This window comes from Brassica napus, chromosome A1, assembly GCF_020379485.1.
Source record: "Brassica napus cultivar Da-Ae chromosome A1, Da-Ae, whole genome shotgun sequence".
In the NCBI taxonomy this organism is placed as follows: Eukaryota; Viridiplantae; Streptophyta; class Magnoliopsida; order Brassicales; family Brassicaceae; genus Brassica; species Brassica napus.
In genome coordinates, this window is record NC_063434.1 from 30479053 (window position 1) to 30491942 (window position 12890).

Below are 12890 nucleotides of genomic sequence, written 5' to 3' on the forward strand. Positions count from 1 at the left end.
CAGAGTTTGTTGATGAGGCAAGAACAAAGAAAACAGTAAAGGCCAAAATAATCGAAAAAAGAAAACAATCATATTAGTCCAACTAAACAAAAACCTATTTCAAAAGCCATAAAAAAAAAGAAAAGACAGAACACTTATGGAGTCAAAAACGATAAAGAGTGATGTGTGTGCCTCTGTATATGTAATAAGTCAGATTCCACAACACCACCAAAAAAAAACTGCAAGTAACCTTAGAGACGTTTTATTTCCCCTTGTGGAAAGCTTCTTTCTTCCCAGTATGATAACTTTCCCACATACTATATTCAACTTCAACTGCATCATCATCATCATCATTACCATCTGAAGAATCTTCCTTCTCTTCTCTCTTCTCCTCAAGTTTCACGTTCATGCCATCAAGGTTTTCTACTAAATCATAGTCTTGTTCGCTCTCACTGAGCTCACTATGTTTCTTGGCCAATGCTTCCTCTAACTCCTTGATCTTCTTCACGAGTAAATCATTTTCATGAACAACGCTTTGAAACTCAGTTTCTTTATCCAACATCTTCGCATTTAGCTTCAAGCTTTCACCCCTCGCTTCCCTTAGAGTCTCCTGAAGATAAATCACCTCATCTTCCACTTCTTTAAGATCATCTCTCATCTCAGATTCTTTCTTCAACGCTCCATCAGCTTCTTCCTTAGTCCTTTTAACCAAACCACCCAACCTATTAATCTCTTTCCCCATCGAACAAACTTCTTCCTCAAACTTCTTCACGTGATTCACCAAACCAGCTTCTCTCATCTTGGTCTGCTCCAAGGCACTGACGAGTACATCGATCTCAAGCCTCGCCTCCTCAAACATCTTCTTGTAATGTTCTAGTTGCGTCTCGTAATCTCGACCACCTAGACTCAACAACTTCTCTTTAGTCCTCTCCAGCTCTGACGAGATTCTACTTTTCTCCTCATTCACAGTTTCAACCTCACTCTTCAGTTTCACTGCCTCTTCTTCCGCAGCCTCTAGCATCTGTCCTGATCTCTCGAGATCCTGGCTTTGCCTAAGCCCCATCTTCGCCATCAACTTGGCCTTATCCTTGAGATCAGTCACCTCAGACTCCACAGCGCGCAATCTTTTATTGCTTCCTTCCAGCTGCTTCGTCAGGGATGCAAGAGACGCCGAGGCGGTTCTCTTCATCGTGTTGGCTTCCTCCAGCTGTCTCTCTAATACTATGGTTTTGTTGCACCACTGGTCAGCAGACCCGTCCGCGTAAGACTTGTCCATCTTCAAAACTTCTATCTCACCATCAAGCTTCTCGATGATCTTATCTCGTTTTTTAACCTCAGCTTTAAAACCTCTCGCATTCTCAAGCTCGCTTTTCAAAATAGCAGCCCTCTTGCTAGCATCATCTGCTTGATGCATAAGCATGTTCTTGGCATCGTCAGCTTTAGCCAATTCTAAGCTAACTTTATCTAGCTCCCGGGTTACTAAAAGAAGAACGGCCGAGTCTGAAGCGTGCTGGTTCTTGACGATCTCGAGTTCTTTCTTTAGTTCTTCTTCTTTTAAATGAGCTGCCTCTACTCCTGCTTCAACGGCCTTGAATTTTTCAATCTCGAAACTCTCCTTAGCCGTTTTTTGAGCTTCTAAAGCCTCGTAGAGTTTCTCGAGTGACTCTTCCCGCACTTGTTCAAGTTCATTCTCGAGGGATGCTATCAGCTCATTAGCTTTTCTTAGATCTTCCTTAAGTTGGATCGACCGAGGTTGTGATGATTCTGATGATCCATTCACACTCCGTGTACGAGTTTTCTGCAAACAGTCATTAGACAATGAACAATGGATATCAAACAATTCTTCTTGAAAATTCAAGATATTGAGAAGATGATAGATACCATTGAGAAACTTACTTCTGGTGGGGTTGGAGCCTTACGAGACCTGTTAGCAGGAGAGCGGTCAAGTGAAAGACGGGTCGGTGCAGGAGAGTTAGGTTCAGATTTTGTCATTATCTGACTCAGTTTAGGCACTCCTAAAGATCCTGGAGATGATTTGCGCAGAGCGCGCAGTGTGGTTTCGGATAGACCAGTTCTGCTTCAGAAAACAAACCAAAAGTATCATCAGGCAAGCAAGAGCAGAGACAGCTGAGAATGAACTAAACTTACAAAAAAAAATCTCAATAAACACACTAACAGAAACCTCAACAGTACAATTAACAATGAGTCCATTAAATTAATATAGAATGCTACTATGGAACTACTGCATACAGGAAACATATAGCAATAACTATACAAGCATCACCAATTAAACCAGTGATTGTAGCTAAAATAGAATATATTCCGCTTTTGAACCAAATTTTAAAAAGGTCTATAACCAAAACACACTGATTAAAAAGAAACACAACTAAAAGTGTTAAAATACTGTCTACTTTTGTATATCTGGATTGAAACAAGAACTAGTGTTCATGTCTCTCTATCACACACACACACACACACTCTAGTAAAGCCTTATGTTAAAGCAGCTGAATCAATGGAGGCAACAACTAACAACTCAACATGCAATCGTGATTAAAAATATAGATGAAGCAGCAGAGAGTTAGAACAATCAGACGAATATCGGAAACGCTTACTTAGTCTTAATCGTAGGATCCATAGCCACGGTCAAAGATTGGTGCTGTTGCTGCTGCTAAGGATCAGTGATCAACCTGAAAAAAATAAAATCAAACTTGCTCAAAGTTAGGTTTGAGTAGAGAGATCAAGAGATAAAGACATATAAAGGAAACGATTGATGAACCACAACAGAGAGAATGATAGAAAGCTTTGCTTAGGTTTTGTCTAGCCACAGATAATGCTAAGATCATCATGCCTATATATACTCACATAAAATTTAACCAAAATCCCGATTGGGACTCGTATGCTCCGATAAATACGCAGAGGATAACGACCAAACAAATTAATTATATATCATTAAATTATCGATAATCAATACTATTAAAACTAAAGTTTTAAAGTTTAAACATTACTTACATAATTTTAATTGATTTCTTACATCGGATTCATTTTTAAAATCAATTTTAACTATTTCGTTTATTGTCTTTTCCAAAAATTCGACATTATTTATTACATAAATAAAAACAGAATTCACCTATTATGAATATTTTATTATATCTTTTATATTTCTTTCACTATTTCTTTCACTATTTTATTAATTGTATTTACCATAATAATTCGACGTCATTGATTTTATCTGCTAATCATAATAATTTTTACATGTTTAAATCAAATTATTCCGTTAATGATAAGAATTCAAGCCTGTTAACAAAAAAAATTTGTTGTTTGCATAATCATTTAGAATGGACATGTACACGTTCAGATACAAATCCAATTTTCAAACAGGATTTGAGTAAGATTTTCATTGTCTAACGAGGTTCCTAGAACCTAAAAATATCAAAATAACCTAAATATATGTTTAAAAATATCATTCAACAATTTATAAAAAGAAATTGAAAACCAATTTAACAATTTTACAAAAAAAATTAAATAGATATATTATCAATTCAACAAACATTAGAATAATTAATTAAATATTAATTTTTATATACGATAAAATAATTTATTTAAAAAAGATAATTTTATTACATAAAATAAAATTGAAAACATTTGTATATACATAAAACTACAGACATAGATTTATATTTATTTTCAAAATATTATGATGTGAAATATTTTTGGATAGCATATTATAGAATATTTTTAGATAATACATCAAATTAATGAAATTTGTTTTTAATTTATAGGTAATATATATCAACAAATCTAATTTAGTTATCTCATCCTCCGATGTATACGTAATCGATGACAACCAAACAAATTAACGTATAAATCAAATCATTAAATCATCTATAGTTACAATTTATAAAACTATAAACATTGGATTAGGGATTAAAGATAATACTCAGTTCTAACTAAGTTTTATCAAAAGAAATAAATAAAACAGTGAAGCAACAAACAAAGATATCGTTTAATAAAAAAAACAATATAGCTCAAACTTTTTTGATCAAATCTAATTATTTTTAAAAAAATATCTTATAAATATTTAAATCCGCTTTCTACCGTCTAAAATAATGCTCAAACTCTGTTGTATATTGTCAATTTGAACATATTATCACAAGTGATTAGTAACCACAAAAATTAATTAACCCACAAAATATAATTTATTATGTTTAAACTTCAGACTACACTTACCACTCAGATACGAAACATGTATATTTTTCAAATGTACGTATTTTATATATAAATGTCTTTTAAGTAAATTGAAAATAATAACATTCAGATTACTATACAAATATGTTTTTCAACAAAAAAAAAAGAAACACTTGGGAAAAAAAAATTCAAAACTATCGCGGGAAAATGGGAATTTTTTTTGGCGGGAACAATACACACAATTTTCCATTAATTAGTTGATATAATATAATTATTTAAAGACTTAAATATGCACTGATTTTTTTCCAGAATCTTCAGGCGCTGTTTCGAAATACTTCCACCGAAGCGACGAGGCGTTCCATTAGGGCTTCGAGAGAGAGAATCTAAAACCATGTACGGAGGCGAGTTCGACGGTAACGCCGCATTCGCCGGCGGCGGTTTCATGCCTTCTCAGGCCACTACGCAAGCGCCTGAATCCTCATCTGCTTCCAGGGTCCCGCATCTCTAAATCTTCTTCGCCATAGATTAGTTTGATCAATCGTTTCCTCGCTTACGATTATTATCATGCCGTTTCGATACTCGTTTGATGCATCCGATCCTTTCGGTTTCCAGTGGTTTCTCGGGAAAATTAGCGTTTCTCGGGAAAATTTGCTGCGATGTATTGAGTTTTCATTTGTTTTTGCAGAATCGGGATGCGCGTACCTTGCTTCCCCTGACGTTAAAGCAATTGAACAGTGTTTCAACCAATGGTGAATCGAATTTCTCCATAGACGGCGTTGATATCAACACTGTAAGCTGTTTTACTTCTTCTTCAGCAGTTAGACTGATGTATTATGCTCTCTTGCTGTGTTTTTGCTGCGTATTTGGCTATTAACGGTTAAGTTTGGAGTCTATCGAGTCAAGTTCTCAGTCAAGTATGTTGAACAGCTGTAGATTCTTTACTTTGGTGATCTTGAGCTTGGTGTCAAACTTGTTTCTGCTATAGGTTTTATGTCTATTGAGTTAAGTGTTAACGGTTATGAAGATTGATATCAATAGGCAATTTCATTTACATTTTCTGAGATATTATGCCGTCTTGTTGTTGTTGCTGCATATTTGGCTATTAACGGTTAAGTTTGGAGTCTACTGAGTCAAGTTCAGTCAAGTATGTTTTACATCTATAGATTATTTACTTTGGTGATCTTGAGCTTGCTGGTGTGTTTATGCTATAGATTTGATGTCTACTGAGTTAAGTATTTTCGAGCCTTGTGTTGTCTTTGTTTAGGTTGCAATTGTTGGACGAGTTTCTAGGATTGAGAACAGAATCACCCAGGTCGATTTTGTTGTAGATGATGGTACTGGCTGCGTTGAGTGCATCAGATGGTATGTACTTCATATATTTTTCTTGTTTGAATAAAACTTCAACTTGAAAATGCTCTCATAAGGCCTCTAAGATGTCTTGCTAATTCACAGTGAACAATGATCTGCAGGTGTCATGAACGTCAAGAAACTGAAGAAATGGAAGCAGTCAGGTATATTTCTGCAGAACATTTGTAGATTCTTTGATTTGGTATAGTTTTTGATTCTGATAGTCTACATTTTCTGCAGGCTGGGAATGTATGTTCGCCTACATGGTCACCTGAAAAGTTTCCAGGGGAAGCGATCTATGAATGTTTTCTCAGTCAGGTATCTTTGTTTCCTTGACATAATCGATCAGTCTATGATATACTTTGGTTTAACAAGCCATATCACATTGGCTTTCTAGATTTGAGATTTCTATTTATATCTATATTATATTTCTTCGTGGTTTAAAATGTTACATGCTCTATGTTTCTTCGTCTTAAGTAAATGAACTTACTAAATCTGAATTTTGAGTCTAATTATATGCTTCCAGGCCTATCACTGACTTCAACGAGATTGTACACCACTTTACCGAGTGTATGTATGTTCACATGTACAACACCAAGCCACGGGTATTAGCCTATCCTTTACCATTGTTTAAAGCTTTGTTCCAGAGCCTAAAACTTGTTATATACTAACCTCAACTACTTCAGGGTGGTTCTATTACTCAGGCTACTGAAACTCCTAGGCCTCAGCCATATTCATCAATGCCAACGCCTGCAAGGCCATTCCAAACCGGTCCATCTAATCAGGTATAATATAGACAGATCCAATCTTGAAGTCAAAAATTTATATGCTCTAGTGGCTCTCTTTAATCATCGAAGAATATTTTTTCAGTTCTCGAACCAGTTCAATGATCCAATGCATGGCGTAAGGCAGACAGTCTTAAATTACCTGAATCGACCTATGCACCTGTAAGTTCATCTAATCTCCCCAAGAGTAATCATCCATTCAACTTTCAATACTCATGATTGGACTTTGGTTAATAAATGAGAGCATATCAACCACTAAAGTCCTATGAGCCATCCGTAGTTAAGTGTTTTAAGTAAAACTCATTTAACATACCACAGTTATATAAGCCTTGTTGCCGATGTTTGAAACCGAGTTGTTGCAGAAGATGAATGTTTTTGTACTAGTGTTAATTATATTACTATTTGAAACTCAACTTCTTTCGTTTGATTTTATCTTTCCCTCGATCACTCTTCTATAAGCATGACTTGAGTTTGATATTTGGTTATATATATTTTGAATACACCAGGAGATCTGAAGCTGGAGTCCACTGCGACGTGATTGCACGGGAGTTGAGGATTCCGCTGCAACAAGTCAAGTATATCTCTCCATTCTTTCTCACTGACAAAGTTGCAACATAAATAATGTAATCTTTCTTGACATCAACTGCTTGGTCTCTGTAAATATGTAATGGCAGGGACGCATTGGAACAGCTCTCGAACGATGGCTGCGTTTACTCTACCAGCGATGAGACTTGCTTCAAATCAACCGCAAACGCATGATCAAAATGGAGTTATCTACGTGCGGAAAAAGCCTTTTTGTATAGGCCCTATGGTACGACAACCTTTGTGGCTTTAGACATCTATCTAATAGCTTTTGGATTTATTAAAACCAACTCAAAAGGTTCAATCAAAATACTCTCGCCATACGATACTTCTTTTGTCTACTTGCTATAAACCTGTCTGTCTTTAGGAGGTGTCGTAGCTGGGTCGGACCGGATTTTAAGTCCCAATTCGATCCGAATTTTGGGCTGGGCCGTTTATTTTCAGTAGCTATTACTCATTCACTGGTTACTAACAATTAGAAAAACTGATTTATATCTGGCACATCTCTTAATAGAGACATTTTGATTAGAAAAAACAAATATAATTAAACAGCATTTGAGGTTGATAATATTCTACTTTGCATCATGAACTAGTCTCGGTATTGGTATACTGTTCAAGTAACTGGAGTTGGTGAAGAGTTTGAAAAGGATCTAAATTGACTAAAATCTTTGTATTTAGTCAAACAAAATTGTTCAGTTTTTCCTTTTTTTTTTTGCAATATAGTGACGTGACCAAGGTTAGTTGTTTCTTGATGTATCTGAAATCTTTGGAATATGTTATGTTTTAGTCCATATGAAAAGGCAAATGGTAGTTTAGTATTAAAAGGTCTTAAATTCAAATAATTGGGCTCTTCATATATTATTAACATTGCCATTGTCGTCTTGTCACGAGTCACGCAGAGACTTTACACACCTACCTACGTTAGTTGTTTAATTTAAAATAAATATTTATTTTCTCATTTGCAAGTTGGTTTCTTGCGTAGTGAGTGACATCAAAATTTACATCGCGTAGTAGTTTAAATTCCAATCTATAATTCTATAGACGTTAAAAAAACTGTTATCAGAGAAATTGATCACATAATGTTGAGTTTTGTGACGGAGAACAATTGATCTCTGATAAGTGATTACAAACAGGGATTCGATTCGGGTACAAAACGATCACAAGTACCAAGAGCGACCAAAAGCTTATTAAGACAGAAGACTTGTATTGTTTTACATCCGAACAGCAATCACAGAACCTAATCCAAGGACAACCGTAGTACGGATACGAAGGACCGATGGGACCCTTACAACATGTAATAGTAACTAGTGTTTTTTTTCTTTTTCCATTTTTTTCCCGAGAGAGAGAGGGAAAATTAAAATCAGTCACATGGAGAAGAAACGAAAATACGGATATGATCCAAGAAGCTAAGATGCTGCGGCCTATCGTTCCTCTTCACATACCCACGCGCTTCCTTCTCCGTGTACGCGCCGAACGATCTCCTCCTATTCCTCTCCCAGAGCTCCTCCTCGTAGCTCTTGTGCGCGTAGTACGCCTCCACCACGCACGACGACGAGACACGCTCTGTTTCAAGATCTCCGCCCTCTTCCTTCGCGGCGAGACGGATCGGTTGTCTGACGTAATGGCCCCGGCTGATCCCTTCGAGCTCGTCGAGACGCGAGAGACCGCGGGGAGAGACCGAGTAAAGCTCTCCCGTGACGCGTTGACCCGATCCAGGCTTGTTGAGGAGGAAAGGGACTCGGTAGGGTCCGCAGACGAGGGGGTACTTCTCTAAGGTTTGGTAGACTCCTTTGAAAGAAGCGTCGCCGGATCGGATCAGATCTTGCATCAGGACGTGGTTGGAGAATCCTCTCTTCAGAGTTCCGTACGAGAACACGAGGGTGGTGGTGGTCTCCGTCGGCGCCTTTGTTTCGTGGCCCATTGGTTGAGAAAAAATAGAATCAGAATCGTATTAACAGAGAGAGAAGTTATTGGAATCTCTGATTTTTAGGGCGTGAAATTTGGCTAAGCCGATGACGCGTTTATATAGTAGTGGAGTTTTCCTGCTGAGGCTGATTGTATTTATTTATTCCTCCAATTTTGTTTTTTAATATACATATATTTTCCTTCAATTATAAAACTGATGGTTAAACTTACAAGTAAGCATATGATTTCTATTTTCTGTGGTTGAAATTATATTAATAGTGTAATCCCAAATAAGTATGTTTCTTAACTGCATTAAAACATGGCTAATCATAGTTATAATTTTGGTTTATAAATATCAATAATTCGTAGATATTAATTTAAATACATTTTCTATAAATATATACATGCTAAAATGGCTAATTAGAGCGTTTCATCATTTATCTTGTTTTATAAATATCCAATAAGGAAGAAAAAAAGTATGTAAAGAAGGGGCCCTTTGACACCAAATTCTTACTCAAATATTTTGGTTATGATGGAACTTGAATAAAGAGTTGTGTTTAGCTGGTTACCATATGTGAATGGATGATAAAGTAATCAGAGGAGACCCACTCGGCTCACTAATGGACCAGTACAGCACCCGTCGTATCATATACATCATACAACATATCATATGTCAGAGACAAAGAAAAATCTTTTTTTTTTAAATGTAATATTTTTGCTTTAACCATTTCACTTCTTGGGATATAAAACCAAAAATATAGCAATAATTGGCGTGAGAGGTTGGTGTGTTTGGGATTACGTGTGGATGCAGAACGTAGCATCACCATACATTACAGCCAAGTTGCCAATCTTTATTTCACCTTTATTATTTGTAAAGTTTTTAAGAGGTTCCATATTTTAATAGTATCATTTAAAAAAAAATTATTAGTGTATAGGGTGGACAATAATAGCTCAATCAGAAAGATGTACAAACACTTTTTTTTTTTTTTTTAAAAATATACAAACACATTTGTCTGGGTTATCTTGATTTTAGAAATCCATAGATGATTATTTGAATGTTGGATATAAAACTTGTATACTCAGATAATGAAAGAAGAAAAGGCAGGTAAATACTTCGTTTGATTGACAAAGCAAAGACGAAGAGATGAAAATGATTAAACAGTGGAGTAATGGACAACACACTTAACACAACAAAAGCTTTTGATCAAAAAAGAAAACACAACAAAAGCTAAGGTAATTTGGACTTTTGTTCCGTGGCTGCAGTACGATTGCACCGTACCTCTTTTTACCTGAAACCTGAGATATTTTGTTTTTACTTTATATTATTTTATACAGAGGAAAAAAAAAGCATCAAAAGTGCCTTTCCTAGCTACTTTTTAAACAGAACGCAGCCTGTTCCATTAAACCTGACAGCATCTGATTCATCTACCATTTAATCAAGAAAGAATATAATAATATGATATTTCTTAATAATATGGTTAGACGTTTGCAATTTTCTTTTGAGCGATTAACAATTTTTAAGTGTAAAACTGTATTTTCCATGTTTAACTAAAGAATTATAAAAAAAAAAAAAAAAAAAAAAAAAAAAAAAAAAACAAGAAGTCTCTCTCCACTCTAAAGAAAAAGGCGATTTCCGGTGAAAACGTTCGCCTCTCCGGTGGTGGGCTTCGGCCGTCACTGCCGTGAGAGGGCTCCCTCTCTGTGTCTCCTCTCCTCCACCCTTCGCTGTGTCTCCTTTCCGGATCTCGAAATCTAAGCTAGCGTTGTGAGAGTGGAGCTTTCAAGGCGGTTGTGTGTTTGCTCGGTGGTGGGGAGGTTTGGCCGGGGCTCTAGCTTCATGTGGTAGATCTGAGGGGTCGGATTAAGCGCGTGGACCCCAAGCTCTCCCTGGTTCTCTCATCCTCTCCCACGGCAGTGGAGTGCTCTCCGGTGAAGAGGCGTGGCGGTTAGGGCTTCGTTTCGGGGTGGCTTGACGCGTAAGGGCTGGTCTCTCTGGATCTGGAACTCCGGTTGACTAACTATCAGTTTGTTTGCCTGCTATGAGGACGGCAGGCTCTGCTGAGAAGGAGGAAAGCTGGAGGCGGTGGAGGCGAGTGGTTTGCGGGGTGCGGTCTAGACCAATTCAAGCGGCTGCTCCGTACTGGCGATACCTTCCAGCTTCGGTGGTTTCCTTTTCCCTTTTGTGCTCTCTGTTTTCTTTTCAGGTTCTCTCCAAAGACGAGTCTCTCTGTTGTGTCCGGTGATATCTATCACCCTAGGCTTTGCTGGTTTCCTTACTGACGGAAGTGCTTCATCTCTCGGCTTGTTCGGCTCCGATGCTCCGGCTTTAGGCGATGAATCGCGGTCGACGTGGCGCCTCTTCGGAGGAAGGTTCCGGCGGATTCAATTCGGTGGCGGCCGTCATCTCTTTTGCTCTTCTCGCGGTATTTTAGGGTTTCGTGGTCTGTTCCGGTTTTGGTAAACCGTTTGTTGCGTTGGGTTGGTTCTATTTTTCTTTTTAGCTTTTATTTTTTTTTTTTTTTTTTTTTTTTTTTTTTTTTTTAGCTTTCTTATTTTCCAGCTGTTGTATGTTTTAAAAAAAATCCAAAAAAAAAAAAAAAAAAAATTAATATGAAAGCCTTTAAAAAAAAAAAAAAAAAACTAAAGAATTATTTTGTGAAAGATAAAGGTTTATTGCATGTAATAAAACCACAGTGGAAAAAACAAGAAAGAAAAGAAAAACAACACTGTGAGTGGTGAACAGCGAAGCACATTCAACGGTGGACACAAAGCATGACTCACTGAAAACTTTAGTGCACATTCAATGGACGAAATGACAATGAACACTAAAAGTTGCTTTAGAAACCTTTTAACCTTTTGTTTATTGATTAGATAATTTCACTCTGCTATTCTTTTTCTGAAACCATTCATTATACTATACTCTTTTCATTTTATGATGATAAAATGATGTTTCATAATACATATTTTAATCTTAATTTCCATTAGTTTAGTTTATTCATTAGAGTAAGGGGTTGACTGGTTTTCTCGCTACCACCCGCAAACGCAGCTTTTGCGGTTGGTAGCGGTTGTCGGCGGTTTGCAACAATCACTCAAATCGCTCTAAACCGCTTCAAACCGCTCCGAATCTCATAAATTCAAAAGCTAACTCCAGCTAGCGTTTGCGGTTGCGGGCGGTTGCGGAAGTGTAAACTTTTTTTTAAAACAATATATATACAAAAGTAAAAATATTTAATAAAAAATTTAAAATTGAAATTATGAAAATATTAAAATATATCTAATATATTTTAATTAATATTATAAAATTTTATAATAAAAACAATTTCAATAAAATTTTAAAAATTAAAATTATAACTTTCTAAATATAAATTTTATATTTATTATAATTTTATGATTTTTGATATTTTTATAATTATATTAAATATAAATATTATTAATTCATTATTTGACTGTTACCGCATTTGGTAGTTAACCAGTCATAGGTTACCCGCAAACGCACCAATTTTTAACCGCAGTACCAGTCGTACAAATATCTTAAAACTGCTAGAAACCGCAACCGTCCACATCCACAAACTCCCTCAACCGCAACCGCAACCGCTGCATTTGAACCAGTCAGACCCTTATCCAAAAGCTTATTAATTGGTTCACTTTTAAACGTTTACAAATGGTTCACAGTGTTAGCGTTTGACGTTTGCTGACGGCTGTAAAAATGTTTACTAGGTTCATTTGAATCCCAACTGACTCAGCAAAAAAACCAATCATCTCGAACCCAATCCGTAGTCAAACAAGAACAGACAACTATTATATTTGAGATTCAACACAAGAAGCAGATCCAAGTTGTTTGAATACATTTATCACTTAAAAACATGTTTTGGATACATTGTGTCTAGTCCCTTTGTATTTGTCCCCGGGATTGTCCAATCCCAAAAACAGCCATGGATGAACAGAAGAACTGCAGTAGCAACGCCGTGGTACTTAGCATTACTTCATGGATACATTTAGTAAAATCTTTATTATCTCTCTCTCTATATATATATATATATTAAGAATTAGTTGATTATAAATAATTAGTAGTTTGTGTTTTAAAAAAATCAGTTAATAATTCATATG

The 12890-nt window shown here is 36.2% G+C and overlaps 3 protein-coding genes across 7 annotated transcripts; 1 reads left to right on the forward strand and 2 right to left on the reverse strand.

Annotated features, from left to right (window-relative positions):
* LOC106432876 (WEB family protein At3g02930, chloroplastic-like) lies at positions 1–2904 on the reverse strand. 4 transcript variants are annotated; one of them, XM_048739766.1, is made up of 4 exons: positions 2756–2871; positions 2592–2666; positions 1876–2053; positions 1–1777 (listed from the first exon to the last, which is right to left on the reverse strand). In XM_048739766.1, the coding sequence occupies exons 2-4, from the start codon at positions 2612–2614 to the stop codon at positions 242–244; spliced, it is 1737 nt and encodes a 578-aa protein (XP_048595723.1). In that variant the 5' UTR covers positions 2615–2666; positions 2756–2871; the 3' UTR covers positions 1–241. The 4 variants fall into 4 exon arrangements, with proteins under 4 accessions (XP_048595723.1, XP_048595720.1, XP_048595718.1 ...); XM_013873720.3 differs by having other exon boundaries at positions 3–1777; positions 1876–2056; XM_048739763.1 differs by having other exon boundaries at positions 2592–2904.
* Positions 2905–4470: 1566 nt separating this feature from the next.
* Positions 4471–7199, forward strand: LOC106435792 (replication protein A 32 kDa subunit B). Of its 2 annotated transcripts, none has more exons than XM_013876720.3 (10): positions 4471–4657; positions 4850–4954; positions 5429–5526; positions 5634–5675; positions 5752–5829; positions 6038–6116; positions 6198–6296; positions 6382–6458; positions 6803–6871; positions 6971–7199. In XM_013876720.3, the coding sequence occupies exons 1-10, from the start codon at positions 4556–4558 to the stop codon at positions 7053–7055; spliced, it is 834 nt and encodes a 277-aa protein (XP_013732174.1). In that variant the 5' UTR covers positions 4471–4555; the 3' UTR covers positions 7056–7199. The 2 variants fall into 2 exon arrangements, with proteins under 2 accessions (XP_013732174.1, XP_022544307.1); XM_022688586.2 differs by having other exon boundaries at positions 4505–4657; positions 6216–6296.
* A 723-nt stretch (positions 7200–7922) lies between these two features.
* Positions 7923–8878, reverse strand: LOC106435811 (putative gamma-glutamylcyclotransferase At3g02910). The gene has a single exon (XM_013876737.3). It carries the CDS (start codon positions 8797–8799, stop codon positions 8239–8241), a length of 561 nt encoding a protein of 186 aa, XP_013732191.1. The 5' UTR covers positions 8800–8878; the 3' UTR covers positions 7923–8238.
* Between the last annotated feature and the right edge of the window lie 4012 nt (positions 8879–12890).